Source organism: Cyclopterus lumpus, chromosome 9 (assembly GCF_009769545.1).
Source record: "Cyclopterus lumpus isolate fCycLum1 chromosome 9, fCycLum1.pri, whole genome shotgun sequence".
NCBI classification, from domain to species: Eukaryota; Metazoa; Chordata; class Actinopteri; order Perciformes; family Cyclopteridae; genus Cyclopterus; species Cyclopterus lumpus.
Genome location: NC_046974.1, coordinates 3,016,076 through 3,040,932, shown reverse-complemented (window position 1 = coordinate 3,040,932; position 24,857 = coordinate 3,016,076). Strand labels below are relative to the sequence as shown.

The following is a 24,857-nucleotide window of genomic DNA, read 5'->3' as shown; positions in this document are numbered from 1 at the left end:
TTGGTTTGTTTTTGTTGGTGTCGCTCTTGAGGTCCGGGCAGCACCACAAAACCGTGTGCACGCACGCACGCACGCACGCACTCTCACGCGTGCAGCGCTCCTCCTGGGCATTACCCCGGCTGCAGGAGCTGGAGCTGGGTATTTATAACGCCAGTGATCTCACTCCCCGGCGCGTGCCTGAGCTCTAAAGGACGCTCTTTCCTCCGGATTCCGTCGCCGCGATGCCGCTGCCGCTCGGCGCCGACCCGGCGCGGCGCGGCGGGGCGTGGAGGAAACGCGACGGGCGCCGCGCGTCTTCCGAGGAGCGCGTCCGCGCCGCGGCGCACCGAGCGCGGCATGTTTACGCGCGGGCAGACATCGGTTCTTCTGGGGACGGTCGCGTCCACGCGAGGAGAGTTGAACCGGAGCGATGACGCGTCACGGACCCCGGAGACCATCAGGTGGAGTTCAAACTCTGGACTCACCGAGAGACTCCGGCGGCCGTATTTATAGGCTCCGGTCCACCTTGTCACCGGATACGTCCGCGTGCATTCTCGGAGTGTTCGGAGCTGCGTTGTTTGGCTTGTTGGGAAGAAATCAAAATGGAAATGGACAAAAGATAATGCACTTTTTGTTCTCCGTCGTCATTTTAATTGTGTTATTTTCTTTCTCCCATAAGAGAATCACTTCATTCTGCTTCCTCTTTAACTATTTAGGATGTCACTTTTCATGCAGTGTGTGTGCGTGTGTGTGTGTGTGTGCGTGTTACTATGTGTGCGTGTGTGTGTCCCATCAACAGTCACGTGACCCGTCAAAGAGTTTCCCCTTCAACACAACCATGTGGTTTAATTAAACGGATGTCCCCACTGATTCATGCCATTTGAACATTGTTATATAAGAAGTATCAGCTCTTCCTCTCAAAGTCGACGTCGTTGTCTTAGAGTCGCCTGTCCTGTTCATCCATCTACAGACATTATATTATATTAAAATAACTTTTCACTGTGTGCCTTTGAGCAACGTCATCATTTATGGCCCAAACACGAACCGTCCAGTCAGAGTATAGTTGTTACTTCACTCTCTATGAAACCAATGCAGAGAAGCAATGGATCCCTCACTCTTTAGACACGATCCGACATGTCGATCAAACACGATTTGATTGAAAGCTTTACAAAGAAACCCCGAACGTAAAGACAAATCTTTTTGATTTCATCTCACTCGTTCAGCCCAAAAACCTCAAAATCAGCTTCAGAACCCGTCTGTGCCTCTTCGTGTGTGCCGACCCAGAAGAAGAAAACGCCATTGTACGTTTCTGCAAAGGAAAAGTCGAACGCTGACATTTCCGAAGTAAAAATATGCAATTATATATCAAAGAGACATATTCATTTCATGACTCATACATGGTTAAGATTAGAAAGAAATACGGTAACGTAGCGGCCGTATAGGAACCGTCAAAGTAACCGTTGACTTCGGTCTCCTGGGTGAAAGTCCCGTGCTTGTTTGACCCGCCCACCACCTGAATGCTTCGTAATCACACGTTTCCCCCAGAGGCCTTTGCAGAGCACACAACGCCTTCTGTTCTGTGGACCCTCGCCTCGGAAAACAGGAAGTACTAATAGTATTGTTACATGTCCAACATCTTTTCCCTTGAGACGTGTAATAGTCCTTTAATATACATGTTGGTTACTTCTCAAAGTCCAATCTTTTCATTTCTCACATTAATAACAGCTTCTTTGGTGCGAGCTGACGAGCGATTGAGATTCTAAAAGAAAATGACTCAAAATAAACACAACGTAATCATAACCCGCATGCCTGCCTAACTTCTCAGTGATGCTCCTGGGCAGAAAGGGGCTCGGACGCGGAGCCTTTTACAACCCCTCTCTCACTTGGCCCCTGTCACACAGGCTCATGCGCTGAGCGTTGTTCATGTGCTATCATCATCGCATGCATTCGCTGTAATCCCGCCCCCCCTCATTGTTTTCGGGGGCCCAGCTATGTTTGAATTTCATTAGCGTCGCGCCCCGGCGGTGGATTAGGCTCCGCGTCGGGGGCCTAATTGTCTCTGGCGCACCGAGCCGGGGGGCCGGGCCCCCGCGGCACCTTCTATGTAAACAGCGGGCGGTGTTTAGTCCCACTGTTCTGATGGCCGCTCCAGTAACAGTGAGGTAATCCTCCTGAGTCGTGTAAACACGGATGATCCTGATTGATTCCCCCGCCCCATTGATCCCGGCTTTTAGCAGCTTTTTTAGTCTAAGCAAACGGCAGACAGCAGGTTCTGCACCGTCTGAGCCCGGAGACGGTGATCAATCTGAGGGGGCGAGGGCGACAGGTTTTTTTTGGGGGGGGGAGAGCGTGACCGTCCGAGGCCCCCGATCGGCTGCACAACGCCGACGCTCCTCCGGCGTCCGGCGGTGCTTAGAAAGTCTGCAAAGTCGTTATTGTAGTCCCTTTGTGCCGTATGTTCGATACCAGTGAACGTCTCAATTCACCTGATCTCAGAGAAAACACGTGACCTGACCACGAACCCCCGAAACAGCGAATTACGTGGCAGCACCAACGGGGAGAAAAAAAAACTGCCCCGTTGGTTGGAAAGTCCATTAGGGCCTTTTGTCGCCGTGGAAACACACGAGGTCGCCGTGGCGACCCAACGCCGTGGAGACCAGCGTTCGTCTCCCGTGTGAACCGAGAAGTGAAGCGATGACGCGTTGAGACATTTAGGTTATTCGTATGAGAAAGAAGTTATTTTAAACAAACAAGATGGCAACTCGTGAAACTCGAGGCTCCGACTCATCGGTCCACAAACCGCCGATGACGCCCCGATGACGCCCCGATGACGCCCCGATGACGCCCCGATGACGCCCCGATGACGCCGTCCACCGTGTGAAGGCTCTGCTTCTGGCCGGGAGCCATACAGAGACAAAGCTCCTCTTTGACACTGAGCAGGATTTCATACCGAAGTGGACACGTGATTTAGTTTCTTGCTTGTCCTGCATGTACGGGGTCAGGACTAATGAGCTGTGCCTCAGATCCTTGTATATTATTTTGCCTTCTGTGAGAGTCGAGTTTCCCGTGCGGCGCTAAATTTGTGTGTACATTTTCTTTGGCCACCCAATTTTTTTTTTTTTTAAAGATCATCTGCGGTGGCTCGGCTGCGGCCGAAGAGGTCAGCCAAGTTTCCTTCATATTCGCCGGGCCCCCGTTCATATATGATTTACAGTGTTTACACCAGCGTGTGTGAAGAGGCCGGTTTCATCCGCGCAAACAAATTACTGCCGGCTGACGTCACTGAATCCACAAACAACGCGCTTCCCCCCGTCAGCGCTTCCCCCCGTCAGCGCTTCCCCCCGTCAGCGCTTCCCCCCGTCAGCAGGCCCTCGGCGGCCGGCCGCATCGTTCTCGCTGCGCCAACGACCTTTTTTTACAACCATAGGTACAACCACATTAAGAAGTGGGCGTGGTGTCAGCCGCCGGTTTGTGGACGGATGTTTTGAAGCCTCGAGTTCGACGAGTTCGACGAGTTCGACGAGTTCGACGAGTTCGACGAGTTCGACGATTTCGACGATTTCGACGTCGCCATCTTGAATTACGGCCGTCGCCATCTTGAATTACAACCGTCGCCATCTTGAATTACAGCCGTCGCCATCTTGAATTACGGCCGTCGCCATCTTGAATTACGGCCGTCGCCATTTTAGATTATTTACGGCCGTCGCCAACTTGGATTACGGTCGTCGCCATCTTGGATTATTTACGGCCGTCGCCATGTTGTTGTTTTTGCTACAAATAAACAGAAGTTGCCATATTTGGAATGCAGAGGAGTGACAAAGAGACGCTGTTTAGGTCTCTGGTAGAGAGCTGTCAATCACTTTGTAGCCCCGCCCTAAAGCATTTAATGTGCTTTTCCACCACGAATAAAGCTCCTATTTGACTTTCTATTGGCGTTTTATTTTTTATTTTTTGTCTCGCAAAAATGAACACACAGCTCGTGTACACAAAACCAGTAGATTGACTATTTTCCCAAACCGCCATGATACTGGGCTGAATCTACCTGGAGAAAAGGTGCCCGGGTGAAGAGCGACAGCGGCGCCAGTCCACCGGGTTCTGGTTCCCGCAGATCTTCCGGGGGGGGGGGGGCACGAGAACAGCTGAGAGCAGCTGATGGCGACCCCTGAACTTGGAGCTCATCCAGCAGAGAGGAATGGGAGCGACGGCTTGTTTGTGTGCTTCTGCTGGAGTTCGACTTTGTGTGGAACGTTTTGACATTCTTCGAATGCCATCCCTTCGCTGGTCGAAACATAAACATGAAGGAAAAGAGTTGATTGCGTTTGAACGCGTCTCAGCAGACACACAGAAACACGTAAACCAATTATATCCATAAAGGGTTTTTTTTGACGGAAATATAAGAAAACTGAAAATGTGTCATCGAAAACAAAACTCAACCCTTTAATTTTGAAATTCATTTGTAGCCATTTGTAATAATTAATAATTTGGGAAATGTGTTTTGGAACTTATTGTTATTGTGGGCTGATGAAGTTGTCTGTTGTTGCTTCTGTAAAATAAAGTATTATCGTCGCGCTCTTCTCCTTCTAGATTATGTTTTCTTCTTGTTTCATTGTAACTTTCACACATTAGTTTCCCACCAGAAGACAATTTGTAAGCAATTTGTGGTGAAATAACAACGTTTGTCCTTTTCCGCCATGAAGGTCGTTAGCCGCTGCAATGTGAACGCATGCTACGCTAACAGGAAGTGAGGAAGACCACCTGTAGTGGGAGGCGAGGAGGATGGGTCAGACAAACACGGGACTTTCACCCAGGAGTCCTTTGTTGGTGTCGAGTTGTGTTACTGAGTTAACGTACTTATTTTAAGCCCAACCGTGATGTGTTTCACAGACTTTAACCTCCAACGTTTCACTCATGGATTCAACAGAAGTGGATCAGAAGCCGCTACGCGCACCTCAAGGGAGGCATAAGCCCCGCCTCTCGACTCCAATGTCCAATAACATTTCTGGCATGTCTGCAGGTGCGTGCAAGACACATTTCTTTTTTTTCGGGAGGTGGAAGCTTTTCTGCAGAAGTAGAGATGAAGCTGAAGAGTGAACATTTCATACTCACACAACGTAGATTTGAGTTTCTGCTTTTGGCCTTTTATGATTAATTTAGTGTGTGTGTGTATATGTATATATATATATATATATATACATACATATACACACACACTGCAATAAGGTTGCTGTGAAAGTTATATATATATATTATATATATATATATATTACTTTCTTGGTGGTTTCAGGATCTGAGAGGCAAAAATCCCGAAAAAAGAATGGTGAAGATCTGACGTGCTTTTTGTTCAGCAACTTCCAGATATTTCAATAAAAGTGCATTCAAATCTGAATCCGCATCCAGCTGGAAACCGATGAGCATAACTCTCAACACAAAGCTGCAGTGTCTCTGCGCCAACTGGTTTCCAGAACGTTCCCTCTTACCTGGAGATTTATTTTGGGACTTTTCCCCCCAACTGGAGCCAAAATGTTCCAAAAAGAGTCCAAAAAGAGCTTCTTTTTTTTTTTTTTTTTAAACGTTAAACATCTGCAGGTCGCCTCTTCAGGTTCTTCTCTTTGTTCTGACTCGTGATGGTTCGTCCTGATTTTTTCCTTCTGAAGATAGTTACACATCTTGAGATCTTTTCCCTCTGAGTGGTCCCTGGGTGGCCGCGGGGAGATGAATCTGGTCTGGTTCTCCTCACAGGAAACAGACACACTGATCTTCACTAATCCATTATCCACCTCTGCATCTGGCCCACCCCTGGGCCGCCATACGTCTTCATTTGGACCGTTCCCTGGGCCCGATCACACACTTAACCCCCCCCCCCCAATGCATGCTTGTAACACACACACCGAGTCTCAGATTAATATGTGTCTTCATGCCTTTCATTGTATTCCTGATTTCCAGCAGAAGGAATTACTCTTTGATTGCTGAGTGCATATTTTGATCAAATAACTTTGTCGGCGTATTCCTGCAGACACTTTAGAGCGGACGGAAGAATATAAATCATTTTTGAAATTTAAAAAATCTATAGAAAACACATCACAGGCATACAAATCTTCACATCTGCATCAAATAACCGACGATAAAAAGGTTAGATAGAGTCGGTCAATGATGATGACGTTAAGGTATGCAGGTCCTCAATTGAAGAATTGAAACATCGATCTTAGTGGAGTTTAGGTTTCCGTGTTTTTAAACTTAGAGTGGCAGCTTGTTTCTGACAAATGTCTCCAAAAGAAAATCTATAATAATTTATGGTCTATTTAATTCTAAATGAACATCATGCTGTATTGAACTCGGCTCTTTTAATTTACAATGTTTACTTATATAGACTTCTATACAACCAGAGGAGTCGCCCCCTGGTGGTCAGGAGAGAGAATGCAGCTTTAACACATGAAGCATAGACTTCTATACAACCAGAGGACTCGCCCCCTGGTGGTCAGGAGAGAGAATGCAGCTTTAACACATGAAGCATAGACTTCTATACAACCAGAGGAGTCGCCCCCTGGTGGTCAGGAGAGAGAATGCAGCTTTAACACATGAAGCACAGACTTCTATACAACCAGAGGAGTCGCCCCCTGGTGGTCAGGAGAGAGAATGCAGCTTTAACACATGAAGCACAGACTTCTATACAACCAGAGGAGTCGCCCCCTGGTGGTCAGGAGAGAGAATGCAGCTTTAACACATGAAGCGTAGACTTCTATACAACCAGAGGAGTCGCCCCCTGGTGGTCAGGAGAGAGAATGCAGCTTTAACACATGAAGCACAGACTTCTATACAACCAGAGGAGTCGCCCCCTGGTGGTCAGGAGAGAGAATGCAGCTTTAACACATGAAGCGTAGACTTCTATACAACCAAAGGAGTCGCCCCCTGGTGGTCAGGAGAGAGAATGCAGCTTTAACACATGAAGCATAGACTTCTATACAACCAGAGGAGAGAATGCAAGTTTAAGACGCTTCTTCACTGGCTTCACTCGTCAAAAAACTGAAGGTTTGCCGCCTGACTTTTATGGGCTAAACGTGTGTTTTGCTAATAATACTTTGCCGTACTTTCATTTGATGTATTTTTTAATGCAGGACTCGTGTTGCTAAGTACTTCTTAGCCTCTGTCGTTCTCAGCGGTGTAACTAATCCAGATATGATATAAACATATCAGTTCCATCTAGTTTCACCGTGCATTTCCTCTGCAGTCTCTGAGGAGATGGTTGTGTATATATGTGTGTGTGTGTGTGTGTGTGTGTGTTGTTGTTGTTCTGAGCTTAAAGTGGACGGCTGCCGGTTGTAAATAAGTAAGATGTCCTCTGCTGTCGCTCCGGAGAGACGGAAACACGACGGGCCAACTCTCAACCCGAGCCCTGCGCTGCACTCCGGTCATTACTGAGTGATGAAGTTGGGTTGACTTTCATGACATGAGGAAGGGAGGGGGGGGGGGCTACCCGGCCTTTAAGAAACCCGTATACCATGGCTGTTATGGAGCTGTACTTCAAAAGCAGCAGTGGAATGTGTAGCAAAGTACCGCGACCATAGTTAGAGTCATTAGCTGCTCCTGCTGGCCACGACGTCGTGGGAGTGAGCGACGAACTGAATGCAGCTAAATTGCACTGACGTCACTTCTCTCTCGTCACTCTACAAAAATATGCTCCAAATATTTATGGAGAGAGTGCGCAGATCTCCACCAGGTGTGTCTGCAAGGACCACTGCTGCGTTGTTTGACATTCACACTTTCCGAGTTTCGGCGATGTACTCAGCAGCGTGCGTACTGGTAGTCACGTTAGCCGCTGACTGTTAGCGTGTTAAAACCAAACACACCTTTCAAAAACAATAAGAGTGAGCCAACTAACATCTGAGGACGTATGCAAATGATTGGCTCTAAAGTGTCGTGAAACACATTCGTTCATTTAAACTCCACAACAAGCGGCGATGTACGCAAGCAAGCGGGTTGAAGTCGTGCCAAGTCACGTAAACTGTGTGTGCGCGCGAGTGTGTTGTGTAATTGTTGATAACACACTATTTTGTTTCAATGCATAGACATACAGGATCTTCATTCAGATGTCTAGGGATTTAAAAAAAAAATGTATTTAATTTATTTTGTAGACAAACAAAACCTCAAAGTCATGCTCGTGTTGGAGAAGATAAATAAGCTGTAATAAGCAATTCTTATTTTGAACCCAACATAGATGTGCTGTGCATGCATTCATAAATCATGCATCATGATATAACAGTAGTAAAACAGACTCATACTATATAGTGTCAACATAATTAATCGTTGCTTAAATATAGATGTTTATACTTTAAGACTATAACTTTGCAAAAATAAATAACTTAAAATAAATAATTTACGTGTGTCAAACACTCATTTCTAGTTGAGGGTTGTTGATTTACTTTAACTCTACGGTCATTTTGGAGGCTGTAATATATTGCGTTATACTTATATTTAGTCCGTTCTTGTTGATACACATGAGGTCAACGCACATTAAACGTTCATCAAGATGTGATTTATTGGCTGTTTCAGTTATAGCTAGCTGTCCCTGATAAACTGGCAACTATATATAAATATATATATTATATATTATGACTAAAATATATTATATATTAATTATGACTAATATATATCCTATTTATATTAATATATTATTGATACATATAATATTAATATATTATTATATTTATTATTATCAATAATATTTATTATAATATATCGATTATTATTAAAGGTGTTCAAATAGAGGCACCAAAACGATCGAGAGTATTTAAAGCGTAAGGGAACTAAATCTTATAAGCAGATTCATACTGAAGCCGCTCCGTGTTCTCACGTCGTCCTCCTCCGCGGGAGGCCGAGCGGCGCCCTGAAGCCGGAGAACAGGTGTAACCTAAATATCCAACCTCCGGAGTCCTCGCCATCTCCACCATGTGAAGAATCCAGGACTCGGGCGTGCCCCGAAGACAGGTAGAGTCCCGGGGCATGTGGACCGGCGCGGGGAGGACGTGACGTGTAAATGTGTCCCTGTCAGCGGGCCCGAAGATGGAGTGCATTGTGGGTCAGGAATAGTGCACGGAGGACGATGCTGTTTGTTTATATTTAGGTCTTCGGGAAATAATGACGTGTCAGCGAGATTCATAATCAGACGGCAGCAGAAGTGGGGAGCCGGACTTTGTGCCGGACGAGGACTTTAAAACCGATCGTGGAGCGCGTGAGATCAGTCTCCCAGTGTCCCATTCTCCCAGTCTCCCAGTGTCCCATTCTCCCAGTCTCCCAGTGTCCCATTCTCCCAGTCTCCCAGTGTCCCATTCTCCCAGTCTCCCATTCTCCCAGTCTCCCATTCTCCCAGTCTCCCATTCTCCCAGTGTCCCAGTGTCCCAGTGTCCCTGTCTCCCAGTGTCCCATTCTCCCAGTCTCCCAGTCTCCCAGTCTCCCATTCTCCCAGTCTCCCATTCTCCCAGTGTCCCTGTCTCCCAGTGTCCCAGTGCCCCAGTGTCCCAGTCTCCCAATCTCCCAGTGTCCCAGTCTCCCAATCTCCCAGTGTCCCAGTCTCCCAATCTCCCAGTGTCCCAGTGTCCCAATCTCCCAGTGTCCCTGTCTCCCAGTGTCCCAGTGTCCCTGTCTCCCAGTGTCCCAGTGTCCCTGTCTCCCAATCTCCCAGTGTCCCAATCTCCCAGTGTCCCAGTCTCCCAGTGTCCCAGTGTCCCTGTCTCCCAGTGTCCCTGTCTCCCAGTGTCCCAGTCTCCCAGTGTCCCTGTCTCCCAGTGTCCCAGTGGCCCAGTGTCCCAGTGGCCCTGTCTCCCAGTGTCCCAGTGTCCCAGTCTCCCAGTGTCCCAGTGTCCCTGTCTCCCAATCTCCCAGTGTCCCAGTGTCCCAATCTCCCAGTGTCCCAGTGTCCCAGTCTCCCAGTGTCCCTGTCTCCCAGTGTCCCTGTCTCCCAGTGTCCCAGTGGCCCTGTCTCCCAGTGTCCCAGTGGCCCAGTCTCCCAGTGTCCCAGTCTCCCAGTGTCCCAGTGTCCCTGTCTCCCAGTGTCCCAGTGTCCCAATCTCCCAGTGTCCCTGTCTCCCAGTGTCCCAGTGTCCCATTCTCCCAGTCTCCCAGTGTCCCTGTCTTCCAGTGTCCCAGTGTCCCAGTCTCCCAATCTCCCAGTGTCCCAGTGTCCCAGTCTCCCAGTGTCCCAGTCTCCCAGTGTCCCAGTGTCCCTGTCTCCCAGTGTCCCAGTGTCCCAATCTCCCAGTGTCCCAGTGTCCCTGTCTCCCAGTGTCCCAGTGTCCCAATCTCCCAGTGTCCCTGTCTCCCAGTGTCCCAGTCTCCCAGTGTCCCAGTGTCCCTGTCTCCCAGTGTCCCAGTGTCCCATTCTCCCAGTGTCCCAGTGTCCCTGTCTTCCAGTGTCCCAGTGTCCCAGTGTCCCTGTCTTCCAGTGTCCCAGTGTCCCAGTCTCCCAATCTCCCAGTGTCCCAGTGTCCCAATCTCCCAGTGTCCCAGTGTCCCTGTCTCCCAGTGTCCCTGTCTCCCAGTGTCCCAGTGGCCCAGTGTCCCAGTGTCCCAGTCTCCCAATCTCCCAGTGTCCCAGTCTCCCAATCTCCCAGTGTCCCTGTCTCCCAGTGTCCCTGTCTCCCAGTCTTCCAGTGTCCCAGTGTCCCAGTGTCCCAGTCTCCCAATCTCCCAGTGTCCCAGTCTCCCAATCTCCCAGTGTCCCTGTCTCCCAGTGTCCCTGTCTCCCAGTCTTCCAGTGTCCCAGTCTCCCAGTGGCCCTGTCTCCCAGTGTCCCAGTCTCCCAGTGTCCCAGTGTCCCAGTCTCCCAGTGTCCCATTCTCCCAGTCTCCCAGTGTCCCTGTCTTCCAGTGTCCCAGTGTCCCAGTCTCCCAATCTCCCAGTGTCCCAGTGTCCCAGTCTCCCAGTGTCCCAGTGTCCCAGTCTCCCAGTGTCCCTGTCTCCCAGTGTCCCTGTCTCCCAGTGTCCCAATCTCCCAGTGTCCCTGTCTCCCAGTCTCCCAGTGTCCCTGTCTCCCAGTGTCCCAGTGTCCCAATCTCCCAGTGTCCCTGTCTCCCAGTGTCCCAATCTCCCAGTGTCCCAGTGTCCCAGTCTCCCAATCTCCCAGTGTCCCAGTCTCCCAGTCTCCCAGTGTCCCAGTGTCCCTGTCTCCCAGTGTCCCAGTGTCCCAGTCTCCCAATCTCCCAGTGTCCCAGTCTCCCAGTCTCCCAGTGTCCCTGTCTCCCAGTGTCCCAATCTCCCAGTGTCCCAGTGTCCCAGTCTCCCAGTCTCCCAGTCTCCCAGTGTCCCAGTCTCCCAGTGTCCCAGTGTCCCAGTGTCCCAGTGTCCCAGTCTCCCAGTGTCCCAGTGTCCCAGTCTCCCAGTGTCCCATTCTCCCAGTCTCCCAGTGTCCCTGTCTTCCAGTGTCCCAGTGTCCCAGTCTCCCAATCTCCCAGTGTCCCAGTCTCCCAGTGTCCCTGTCTCCCAGTGTCCCTGTCTCCCAGTGTCCCAATCTCCCAGTGTCCCTGTCTCCCAGTGTCCCAGTCTCCCAGTGTCCCAGTGTCCCTGTCTCCCAGTGTCCCAGTGTCCCAATCTCCCAGTGTCCCTGTCTCCCAGTGTCCCAATCTCCCAGTGTCCCAGTGTCCCAGTCTCCCAATCTCCCAGTGTCCCAGTCTCCCAGTCTCCCAGTGTCCCAGTGTCCCTGTCTCCCAGTGTCCCAGTGTCCCAGTGTCCCAGTCTCCCAATCTCCCAGTGTCCCAGTCTCCCAATCTCCCAGTGTCCCTGTCTCCCAGTGTCCCAATCTCCCAGTGTCCCAGTGTCCCAGTCTCCCAGTCTCCCAGTCTCCCATTCTCCCAGTGTCCCAGTGTCCCATTCTCCCAGTGTCCCAGTCTCCCAGTGTCCCATTCTCCCAGTGTCCCAGTGTCCCAGTCTCCCAGTGTCCCTGTCTCCCAGTGTCCCAGTCTTCCAGTGTCCCAGTGTCCCAGTCTCCCAGTGTCCCAGTCTTCCAGTGTCCCAGTGTCCCAGTCTTCCAGTGTCCCAGTCTCCCAGTGTCCCAGTGTCCCAGTGTCCCAGTCTCCCAATCTCCCAGTGTCCCAGTCTCCCAATCTCCCAGTGTCCCTGTCTCCCAGTGTCCCTGTCTCCCAGTCTTCCAGTGTCCCAGTGTCCCAGTGTCCCAGTCTCCTAGTGTCCCAGTCTTCCAGTGTCCCAGTGTCCCAGTCTCCCAGTGTCCCAGTGTCCCAGTCTCCCAGTGTCCCAGTCTCCCAATCTCCCAGTGTCCCAGTCTCCCAATCTCCCAGTCTCCCAGTCTCCCAGTCTCCCAGTGTCCCAGTCTCCCAATCTCCCAGTGTCCCAGTGTCCCAGTCTCCCAGTGTCCCAGTGTCCCTGTCTCCCAGTGTCCCTGTCTCCCAGTGTCCCAATCTCCCAGTGTCCCTGTCTCCCAGTGTCCCAGTCTCCCAGTGTCCCAGTGTCCCTGTCTCCCAGTCTCCCAGTCTCCCAGTGTCCCAATCTCCCAGTGTCCCAGTGTCCCAGTCTCCCAATCTCCCAGTCTCCCAGTCTCCCAGTGTCCCAGTGTCCCTGTCTCCCAGTGTCCCAGTGTCCCAGTGTCCCAGTCTCCCAATCTCCCAGTGTCCCAGTCTCCCAATCTCCCAGTGTCCCTGTCTCCCAGTGTCCCAATCTCCCAGTGTCCCAGTGTCCCAGTCTCCCAGTCTCCCAGTCTCCCAGTGTCCCAGTGTCCCATTCTCCCAGTGTCCCAGTCTCCCAGTGTCCCATTCTCCCAGTGTCCCAGTGTCCCAGTCTCCCAGTGTCCCTGTCTCCCAGTGTCCCAGTCTTCCAGTGTCCCAGTGTCCCAGTCTCCCAGTGTCCCAGTCTTCCAGTGTCCCAGTGTCCCAGTCTTCCAGTGTCCCAGTCTCCCAGTGTCCCAGTGTCCCAGTCTCCCAATCTCCCAGTGTCCCAGTCTCCCAATCTCCCAGTGTCCCTGTCTCCCAGTGTCCCTGTCTCCCAGTCTTCCAGTGTCCCAGTGTCCCAGTCTCCCAGTGTCCCAGTCTTCCAGTGTCCCAGTGTCCCAGTCTCCCAGTGTCCCAGTGTCCCAGTCTCCCAGTGTCCCAGTCTCCCAATCTCCCAGTGTCCCAGTCTCCCAATCTCCCAGTCTCCCAGTCTCCCAGTCTCCCAGTGTCCCAGTGTCCCAGTCTCCCAGTGTCCCAGTGTCCCAGTCTCCCAGTGTCCCAGTCTTCCAGTGTCCCAGTGTCCCAGTCTTCCAGTGTCCCAGTCTCCCAGTGTCCCAGTGTCCCAGTCTCCCAATCTCCCAGTGTCCCAGTCTCCCAATCTCCCAGTGTCCCTGTCTCCCAGTGTCCCTGTCTCCCAGTCTTCCAGTGTCCCAGTGTCCCAGTCTCCCAGTGTCCCAGTCTTCCAGTGTCCCAGTGTCCCAGTCTTCCAGTGTCCCAGTCTCCCAGTGTCCCAGTGTCCCAGTCTCCCAATCTCCCAGTGTCCCAGTCTCCCAATCTCCCAGTGTCCCTGTCTCCCAGTGTCCCTGTCTCCCAATCTCCCAGTGTCCCTGTCTCCCAGTGTCCCTGTCTCCCAGTCTTCCAGTGTCCCAGTGTCCCAGTCTCCCAGTGTCCCAGTCTTCCAGTGTCCCAGTCTCCCAGTCTCCCAGTCTCCCAGTGTCCCAGTGTCCCAGTCTCCCAGTCTCCCAGTCTCCCAGTGTCCCAGTGTCCCAGTCTCCCAGTGTCCCAGTCTCCCAGTCTCCCCATAAGGTCTGTGATGGTTTTAGTTCTGTCAGCTCTCTCTCAGACATTTTAAAACTTTTATGAACACTTTCCATAAAATTACAGAGAATTACCCACAATTCATAGCGGTGTGACGTCAAACACGGGGCTGCCGGTGGAAGATGGATTACGGTGACACGAAAAACTTGAGGGATTAAAGATGGAACATAAGAGCTGCTTATTGACACCAGTAACAGGTGACGCCTGATGAACCCCAGAGGGGTCGGGGGTCAGAGGTCAGGGGTCAGGGGTGATACCAGCTGAGTTAATATGCCCTGTGACACGAGCGGGGTACGTTACCATTATGCTTTTCAAGCTGAAGTCATATCGCGTTCTTTAACGTCATATCTCTCTTTCCTCGCTCGCTTTTCCTCGCTCGCTTTTCCTCGCTTACTTTTCCTCGCTCACTTTTCCTCGCTCACTTTTCCTCGCTCACTTTTCCTCGCTCACTTTTCCTCGCTCACTTTTCTTATCTCACTTTTCCTCGTTTACTTTTCCTCGCTCACTTTTCCTCGTTTACTTTTCCTCGTTTACTTTTCCTCGCTCACTTTTCTTATCTCACTTTTCCTCGTTTACTTTTCCTCGCTCACTTTTCCTCGCTCACTTTTCCTCGTTTACTTTTCCTCGCTCACTTTTCCTCGCTCACTTTTCTTCGCTCACTTTTCTTATCTCACTTTTCCTCACAAATTTTTCCTCGCTCACTTTTCCTCAATCACTTTTCTTCCCTCACTTTTCCTCGCTCACTTTTCTCTCCGCTGACTATTCCTTGCTCACTTTTCTTATCTCACTTTTCCTCACAAATTTTTCCTCCCTCACTTTTCCTCGATCACTTTTCCTCGCTCACTTTTCCTCGTTCACTTTTCTTCCCTCACTTTTTCTCGTTCACTTTTCTTCCCTCACTTTTCCTCGCTCACTTTTCTTATCTCACTTTTCCTCACAAATTTTTCCTCGCTCACTTTTCCTCGTTCACTTTTCCTCGTTCACTTTTCCTCGCTCACTTTTTCTCGCTTGCTTTTCCTCGCTCACTTTTCCTCGCTCACTTTTCCTCGCTCACTTTTCTCTCCGCTGACTATTCCTTGCTCACTTTTCTTATCTCACCTTTCCTCCCTCACTTTTCCTCGCTTGCATTTCTTCGCTCGCAGCGTCAGCTCGATGCCAGAAATGTAGAAATGTCATGTGACCGGGGGGGGGAGGGGCCAACGGGAAGTGCCGGCTTAGCAGAGATATAAACTGTCACGCCGCCACTCGGGCGCTGAGTGACAAATGTCTACAGGGGGGGAGGGGGGGAGGGGGGGGGGCTGGGCGGTGGGTGGGTGGGGGGGGGCACAAAAGGGCCAATGACACAAGCAGCGAGGCACGAGGGCCCTAAATACCACCTCTCCATCACGTACCTCGTGGTGAGGTCACGAGGTTTGTAATTTATTATCAACGAATCCTCTTCGTGTGTTTTTATCTGTCTACATTTTATCTCCTGTCATCTGATATCTGTCTCTAATATTTATTTTTAAAGTATTTTACCTCCACAAGTTATTTTAACGACGTCCTCGATGTTCATCAACATATAAAATACAAAACTCGACTGCACATTGTTGTTGTTGTCGTCTGTGTTTACCTTGAGTATGACGACTGGCTCTGAGGACTACGTTACCCAGAAGCCTCGGGTGCGAGAAGCATCCCACCAGGAAGTTACTGAACTCCTCCAGTGTTTTCATCAAGTTTCTACAACGTGGAATCAGGAGAAGTTTAATCTCGGTGATCCGACATTTATCCACGAAATTTTTCCTCGAGCGTCAGCGTTGACTCGACTTCTTTTTTTAATAGACAGACAATTTTCAACACGTGCGTATTATTTGAACACAGAAACACCTCCTTTGTATTTAAATGGCATTAACCGTAAACCCATGTTTCAGCGTTTCAGGCCCAAAACTATCTGCACGAGAGGAAAAAACAACATACGGCTAAATATAGACATAAATAATATGTTGAAATTGTCTCTTGCCGTTTTTTCCCCCCGTGGGTTATTTTACTAATCCAGTCGTAACGTTGTCTGCGGGGTCTCCGTCTTCATCGGCAGCTGGTTTGCTGCGTCGTCGTGGAGATCTGTGGACATGCGACTCAAAAGCTTTCGCTTATATAGATTTATTTTAATTGTTTTACCAAACTGATGTCAAGAGATGTGTCGGAAGTCAAATCTTTTAAAACGGCCTCTCGAAAGCCTGGACAGCTGGAGAAACTACGGCCGTGACCTTTGACCTCTCGGCTGCCTTCGATACTGATGATCCAGGAAGTTGATTAGTTTGTTTTCTACGTCATTCAGTCCTCCCAGAATGCATTTCTCATTCTGATGTAGAATAGTTTTTAAAAAAAAGGGAATGTTTCACTGTCTTGAAGACGAGTATTTATTTACATATTTATTTATTCATTTGATTTTAAATGTAATGTTTTATTGCATTTAAGTTGAATAACATTCTAATAGATTTATCTATAAATTACTTAATTGTATTTAAGTTGAAAGATGTTATTCTGTCTTACTGTTATTAAATTAATCCCTTCTTTTATTGTATTTGAATTGTACATTTGTATTATATTTTATTAATCTAGTTATTATTTAAGACAATTTTACTAATATTTAAATTTGAATTGAATAACATTCTATTTTATTATTTATTTATTTATAAATGATTTAACTGTATTTAAGTTGAAATATGTTATTCCGTATTACTGTGATTAAATTCATCCCTTATTTTACTGTATTTAAATTGTACATTTTTATTATATGTTATTAATTTAGTTATTATTCAACACGATTTTACTACTATTATTGTTTATTATTATTATTATTAATAATATTTTGAATTACCTTTTTAATAATTGTATCATCTCACGTGATTTAGTGCCAAATTGTAAATATGTTTTCAACTTGTCAATCATCTGTGAACTACAACAACTCATAGACAAATAAAGTTGCATTGATTGATCGATTGACCCCTGAAATGTGATCATACATCACCTTAAAGAGTCAAATCTGCCCGTGCAGTTTACCCGTTCACCACTTGATGGCGCCGTCGAGCCATCTTTCCACATGTCATTGTTGTTCTCTGTCCTGAAACGTCCTCCAGCCATATTGATTCTTCCTTTCTCTTTTAAATCGTCACATTATCATCAATACGCGGTTTAACTATTAATATCTGTGTCGCTTATGGAAAACCATTGTTCTCTCTCTCGTGATTCAACCTGAAAGCTTTGACAAATAAAGCTCGCAGAAGGCTGATGGATGATTGATATTAATATGCATCAGGGCTCAATACGGGGTGTCCTCGCGACAGGTGAAGGTTTATGCATTTTAACGTTTTTAGAAATTAAACTGTATTCATTAACTGATTTCTCTCTTTGTGTGCAATTCCACCACTAATGTGCTTTTATTTTCTACGGAGGGAAATTAATCCAATATATTACTTATATTAAAAAAAAAATAAATTAAAAAAAGCAGACGTATACGTGGCTTTATGAGTTTTATTGTTCTGACGAGCCGACGGTCGTTTCTGTATTTTAAGATCTTTCTCTCGTCATGTTAAAGCTTTTATTCTGAAAAGCCTTTGTATAAGAGTCTAATTCTTTATTTTTAAAGGGGAAACCGGGTGAAATAATAAATATGTAGTTCTTTATTTTCCCAGCACTCTTAATGTAAGCGACGTCTCAATATAAAGATCAATGCGACCTTTAATGGAGACGTCAGTAATGATAATAATACTAATAAAAATAATGAAATAATAAGCGTTTTGGCATCCTGTGTTTGTCCTTATATATTCAGAGGAAATTAACATATCAGTCAAATATTAAACATAAATTCCCTTTATATTATATTATGTTTTATTGTTTTTTATTTGATTTCGACTGTATATAAAATGTGGAATTTGTATTTTTTCTTAGAATTATATGGCGGCACTATATGAAATGTATCGTATTTTTTGCATTAAAAAAAACAAAGAAATTAGGTCAAGAAATATCAAATGTTTGTGCTTCATACACATTTTATATGAATATAAATGTGAAGTTGGACTTGTTTTATAAATGCAAAATGAAGACAGATGTCACCATTACTCAAGAAATCACATATTTCAGTTGCAGTTCAAAATAAAAACAATCCAGGAAGGCCACGGTTGAAAATAAAGTTATTTTATTGTCAATGCATTCAACGTGATTAGATAAACTATCAAGTAGTAAATTTCCGCAAAAGGAAGAAACACTGAAACTATTCCCCACTGACACAAAATATTACACTTTGTATTTCAAATAAAACAAATTATTTACATTGTAATGTATAGACTGCATCTTAAAATCAATATAATTTAATAATACATGCACTTTGAAATATAGTCTGACATAATATCCCAATTTGTGTCCATATTCATCGTAGACATGAAAAGAAAAAAAGAAAAAGAACTCGCTGCGTGTGACTACATTTGTATTTCTTCTCTATATTTGCATTTATATGATATAAAATACAACTTACTGTACATTTACACATATTTAAATCTTCCCTTATTCGCAAACGTTTAAGTGCTTCATAAATAGATCAGTTTTTTGAAGTCAAAATGCATTTTTCAATACACCCAAAACATGACATTTTGTACAGGGTGGGTTGGGGGGGGGGGGGGGGGGGGGGGGGGGCAGGGACAAGTAAACGGACCAAACAGGAAATAGAAGATCGTAGTCCAAAGTGAAAACAAGTGCAAGGGGTGGTTTTTGTATTTCTAAGTGGCCTATCTCCAGTCTGGCAGCTTAAATCCAGGCGGGGGAGGGTTGGGAGGGGGGGGGGGGCGGGGTCACAGTCCCTCCTCGTTATGAAAAAAGTCCATCTTCTAAAAGGTCAGTTATGGGAGGTCATGTGACGTGACAGGTGATGCCGTTCCCGGAAGGACTCGTTGCAAATGGGGCACTTGAGCTTCTCCTCGCGCCGCCGCTTGACCATCGGCTCCATGGCGAACTCCTTCTTGTGGTGGGACCGCATGTGGTAAACCAAGTCCGAGGTCATGCGGAAGGACGCGTTGCACTTGGCGCACCAGTTCTGCGCCGGCAGGCAGAGCGAGGTGAAGGAGGGCGGCAGCAGGGTGAGCGCCGACGGCATCTGCAGCTGGATGGCCCCGGAGTTCTTGGGCCAGAAGGTGGTGGCGTAGACGAAGGGGTTCTGCTTGGCCATGCCGCCCGGCACGGGGCAGTTGGCGCCCAGCTCCGCGCCCTGCAGCTTGGCGGCGAGGTGGTCGGCCTGGTAGAGCCGGCTGGAGGAGATGGTGTCGCCCACCGCCGGGTGGCAGTCCAGCAGCTTGGTCGGCATCACCAGCGGCGAGATCTGGGAGAAGGAGCGCGACGGCTGGCTGAAGGCGCTCTTCCTCTCACCTCCGCCGCCTTGCTGGGCGACGGAGGTGAAAGCGCTGCCCATCGGCGAGGCCTGCGGCGGCTGGGTCTCCGACAGCACCTGCCGGATGTTGAGGTGCTTCTCGGACGGGGTGCTGCTGGGGCGGCCGCCGTCTTTGTTCTCGGAGTTGGCGCCCTGGAGGTTTTTGCTGCCGCCGCCGTGGTGTTTGAGGTTCTGGGGAGTCTTCTTGACCTCGGTGAAGGCGCTGCGCTTGCCCTGACCGAGTTCCGTGGCGCCCGGCGGGGAGAAGGACTTGTGGTTCTCCTCCAGGCCGTACGCCCCTCTGTAGTTCTGCGCCGACGTCGCAAGCTCGTCTTTCGACTTGGACTGCAGGAGGCTGGGACCCCGGCGCTCCCGGTCCTCCACCTCCGAGAACTTCCTCTTCCCCGAGCTCTCGCTGCATATCTCGGCCTCCTTGTCGCTGGGCGGGCTGGTCCGGTTGTTCTCTAGATCCCTGGCCAGGTTGTGAAAGTCTGTGGAGGGTTTGTTGCCGTCCTGAGCAGCACTGCCGGCGCCGGCGGCGGCGCCGAACCCCTCGGAGCGGCCCAGCTTGGGGCTGGTCCTGGTCGGGGTGGCGTTCGCCCGCTCGGCGCCGCTCTCTTTGCCGGGCTCCTCGTCGGCCCCCGCGATGCTCTGCAACCTTTTGGTGCAACGGAACCGGAGGTGGGCCAAGAACGGGAACTCGAACTGGAAGCGCTGGCTGCAGTCCGGACACGAGTGGTGGGACGAACCTGCGGGAGAAGACAAAGAAGACGGAAATTAAGATCCGGTAATAAAACCTAAACCTATCCTACGTGAGTTATCAGCTAATCCGAACATTCTCACCTTTGCTCTTGGCGGGCGCCCGGCAGGCGCTGAGCAGCAGCAGGTCCACGAGGTCTTTGCCGTACCAGACCAGTAGCTCCTCGTCCTTCTCGATGCGGCGGAGCGAGCGGTACAGGAGCTGGCCGTTCTTCACGTAGGCCTCCAGGTTCTGCTCCTCTTTGTCCCGGGCGGACTGGACCAGCCGCAGCCACATCAAGCCCTCCGAGGTGCTGTTGGCCGCCGACGTGTCCACCTGAACGAAACCAACGCACCCCGTTGAGTTATTGCTTATTCGGTTGCAACAGCTCAAAGTCATTTTTTAATGTATGAATACTGCAAATAAGACCATTTAATTTCACCACACATATTTATTTTAATTTATTTAATTACACTATTATTTTGTACATTACTGAGAATTATTACTGAGAATTTGAAGCAAATATTTGAAGGAAAAAATTGCTTTTTACAAGAACAAAAGGATATCACAGTCTTCTGATATCAGGTGGAAATAATAAAAAAAACGGATTATCACGACTCAATAAAAAACTGAATGACTTTGAATGGGATTTTGTTGCAGAATGGCTTAAAAAAAGTGATAATTAAATTAAGACTGCAAAGATCTACCAACATGACATTGTAGTGTTGCTCGTGCACGTGGGATATTTTGCAAATGTCAGCTTCTTTATCCAATTATGTGCATAAAATAACAATTACCTGAATCTGTAACGAGAGATTTATTTGGATCTAAGCACGAATAACTGATGTTTTTTTTGACAGGCCTGTTGAGACCAAACTGGTTGCATGTTTTCATAATTTTTTTTTTTTTATAATTACACATAAAAATGAAATACAGCCAAACGTGCACGTGGCTCGCATTAAAAGGCTTAATGAGCTCACCCGGAAGATGTACGGGGCCGTGCGCTTGTCGGTGGACTTCAGGGCGATGAAGGCGATGCTGTCGTACAGCGACGTGTGGCTCAGCACGCACGGCCCGAAGATCGCGTTTTCTGGGATGTCGCACGTCGTGAAGACGCTGGTGAAGATGTCCGTGAGGCACTGCTGCACCGCTTTGGCGTCCCCGTCCCACACCAACTTCTGGGCGCTGGACTCCTCCATTTCACCCTGCGGACACACGGAGCAGGCATCGGAGATCAGAGAGGGGTGGGGGGGTAATAATAATACAAAATAATAATAATAACTGCGAGAAGAATATACAAAATATATATATATGTTTCCTCTAAATGTGTAATGTCCACCTCGACGCGTTCGGCGTCCCAGCTGATGGGGAATAAATCTGTTCCTGTGCAGACAGACCGGCTAAAGCAGCTGTCGAGGGCGTCGTTTGGGGGCCCGGTCCTTTCTTTTCTTTCCTTTTTTTTTTTTTTGGCCGGGCTCTCTAATGAATTCAAACCCCGAAATAAGTTCATCAGCATCCGGATGACGTGGTGTCCAAATGTTTTACATTTTATAGAAGAAGAAGAAGAAGAAGAAGAAGAAGAAGAAGAAGCCAAAATCAGCACAAAAAAACCCGGACAAAATCACATTTATTGTTAATAATAAAATTATTATTCCCTATAATAATATTATCATATATCACATGAATATTATAGTTATTTTTAAATTAGGTTAGGATTATGATATAATTTACCTTACCAGCCCTTCTCCATTACTATAATAATAATAATAATATTAAGCCATAAATAAAATCATTAGCATTGGTATTAATATTCTTATTCGTATACGCATTAGTAGGCCTCCCGTCTGGCCAGCTGTAATTGTGGAAGATCAAAACGAAACTAAAACAGCCTTTAATATTGATATAATATTCTTATAACGTTACTCCTCGTCGTGCTTTATGTTTGTTTTTTTAATGTTCTGATATATTCTATGGTTAATATTAATATAATGTGTTTGCTTGTCATCGTATAGGATGACTACATGACTCCGTGGGAGCTGCCGGGGTCCGTGCGTGTCCAATGGGCTCGCAGTGGACCGTCACCGGGTTCCCGTCAGCCAAACCTCGCGCTCCGTCCTACAAGCGGCAGCGTGCGCCTCCTCATTTCCATAATCCAGCACGTTCCCCTCCGAGACTGTAATTAAAGCAGCACGACCGCTTAATTATTTCTCTCCTAACCTCTGAATGTGTGTGTTTACAGGCGGCTCTGCCCGTCACGCGCACCTGATACGAGCGTGTTCAGCCCCCCCCCCCCTCTATGAATGGGCATAGAAATATAAATAATAATGCAGATTTTATTTTAAATGTCTTGCAACGCCTATTTTTTTTTAAAAGTAATTGCTGATTTATTTAATTATTTAATTATCACATCTGTGCTGTGATTACTGCTGCACATCTCTCACATTGAGCATTGCAAATATAATACATTTCTTTTTTTTTTGGGGGGGGGGGGGGGGGGGGGGGCTATGACACCAGCTTTTTTTATGCATTATTACAGTCCCAGCGTGATTTATTTTTGACGTTTAATTCTCCTACTAACCGTTTATAACAAGTCGTAAATCAAACCCCATAACCAACCACTCGAGCCCCCCCCCCCTCCCACACACACACACACACACACACACACACACGCACACCCCTGACACAGTTTGCGCAATAAAAAACAGTTCATTCTAAATTAAATCTAATACACAAAATCACCCAAAAGTTTAGTTTTGCTCAAATCGGGAGCGCGCACCCGGACGTGCGCGCACGAAAAGCGGCCCAGTTCAGAAGTGCCTGGGCTGAATGTCCCCAGTGAGGCTGCTGGGAGCTGACCAGTAGCGCTGTGGTCTGTGTGGCTGCACGCGCACAAGAAATGCAGAATAAAGCTCCTCTGAGTATTCTTACTATTCTGCTTTCTTAACAATAAAACAATAACAACAACATTTTTTAAAGGGGGGGGGGGGAGTTATGATTAAATAACCCGGGATACTTATAAATAAATATATATTTGTTAAACCGGTCAGCAGCAACAGAACGGTTCTCTGTGGAACATGCATGCGCACGGTGCGATGGAGACATGCCCCCCCCCCCCCCCAAGTGGCTCTCAGCGGAGCCCTACTGGATTTGTTTCCGGTACCGAGAAAGACCCCTCCGGTTTTTGGAATAGGTGTGTGTGTGTGTGTGTGTGTGTGTGGGGGGGGGGGGGGGGGGGGGTTAGAGACTGCACGGGACCCCAGACAATAACGTGCATCCCGGGTCAGATGAGAGGGAAAGGAGCGGAGTGTCCAGAAACTGCAGGAAAAGCAGAGCCCCTCTCCATTGGAAGGGGGGGGGGAGATAGGGGGGGGGGGGCTAACCCATCTGCCAGAGCCGTGCCAGAGCCGTGCCAGAGCCGTGCCAGAGCCGTGCCAGAGCCGTGCCAGAGCCGTGCCAGGCTGAAACACTGTCCTAAATCAGCGCGGTGACAGACGGGTTTAGTTTTAAACGCGTCTGCAGGATCTGCGGCTTCAACAAAAAAAAAAACCTCAAAAATAATAAAAATCAACTCTCCAAACGCACGCGCTGCTTCTCGCTGCGCGGACACCTACCTTTCTGTGTCGACGAGGAGCAGGAACAATAATCAATAATCCACAAGCGAAGAGCACAGAGCGATGCTGCGAATCCCCCAAAAACAACAACAACAACCCGGTTGCACCTCCGGATGCTGGGTCAGGGGGGGGGGAGAAGAAGAAAAAAGCCCCGGAAACAAGCAGGGGGACGCGGCGTGATGGAGGTGGTGGAGATGGTGGCTCCCGGTCCGCTCCGTGGTGTCAGTACATCCCCCCCCGGTGCGGTGGCAGTGACAGCGCGGCTGCTGCTGCAGAGAGACGCCGACACGGGAGTGAGCGGGCGGGGTAGAGAGAGCTGCACGGATAAAGGGAGAGAGAGAGAGAGAGAGAGGGAGGGAGGGAGAGAGAGAGGCGTGCAGATGGGGCCCGACGCTCTGTGGCCGACTGGCACACCGACACACACTTTTTGTTTGCGGCACATAATCTACCCAATGAGGCGTGTCACTCTGCGTCTCCTCCCTTTAACTCTTCACTCACCGACTGTCATGCGACGCGATTTATGGACGAGTAGAGGGATAAAGACCCCCCCCCCCCCCCCCGCCCCCCACACCCACACACACACAGTATTATTGTAATTCTAATCACAAGAGTTGCTGGTTGTATTAGAATAAAGTGGCATTTGAGGTTTAGTGTGTTTGTGTTGTTAAAAAAGTTGTTCTGTGCAATTGCAGTCAAATATTTTAAATTTTATTAATTTTTGTTTTGTTATTATTATTATTATTATTATAGTTGTCTCTTTAAACTTCCCTTTGCTCCCCAAAAATAAAATAAAATAAAATAAAATAAAATAAAATAAAATAAAATAAAATAAAATAAAATAAAAATCGGGGTGTCACTCACTTCACAATATATTTAAATATATGCTAATTACACGGACTCCCTTTGTGGCTTAAACCTAAAGTGCTTTCTGGACTCTGGCACCGTGAGCCCCCCCCCCCCCCCCCCCCCCCCCCGTCCCCCGTCCTCACCCCCCTCCTCCCACCCGGCTCTGCACGCGTCCATCCCGGGTCGTCTCCCCGCAGACCGCCGCTCTGTCTGTACTGTGTTCCGGCTCATTTAGGGGGCGCCAGTGTATAATTTGCATTGAGTGAAGGCTCATTTGTGTGATGGAAGGGAACAGCTTCAGGTCAGCACTCTGAAGAGCACTTAAATATAGAGACGTATACTTCTTAATACTTAAAGATGTGCTCGATTAAATGTGTTAAGTATTTACATTTTTTTTTATTTTCACCTATTTATTTTGCAAATAATTTCCAGGTCTTTTTTTTTTGTATATATATATATATACAAAAGAATTTAAATAAATCAATAATAACATGAATATCTTGTCCCAAATCTCAAATGTCTTAATGTTTATAATC

General features: G+C 48.1%; 2 protein-coding genes across 2 annotated transcripts in view; one reads left to right on the top strand and one right to left on the bottom strand.

Moving 5' to 3' along the window:
* Positions 1-24,857, top strand: part of LOC117736156 (E3 ubiquitin/ISG15 ligase TRIM25-like) — a 706,744-nt gene that overhangs the window by 367,134 nt on the left and 314,753 nt on the right. The gene's annotated exons all lie outside the window — the stretch shown is intronic.
* prdm8b (PR domain containing 8b) lies at positions 18,598-23,852 on the bottom strand. The gene is made up of 4 exons (XM_034541277.1): positions 23,476-23,852; positions 20,845-21,069; positions 19,969-20,200; positions 18,598-19,874 (listed from the first exon to the last, which is right to left on the bottom strand). The coding sequence occupies exons 2-4, from the start codon at positions 21,061-21,063 to the stop codon at positions 18,598-18,600; spliced, it is 1,728 nt and encodes a 575-aa protein (XP_034397168.1). The 5' UTR covers positions 21,064-21,069; positions 23,476-23,852.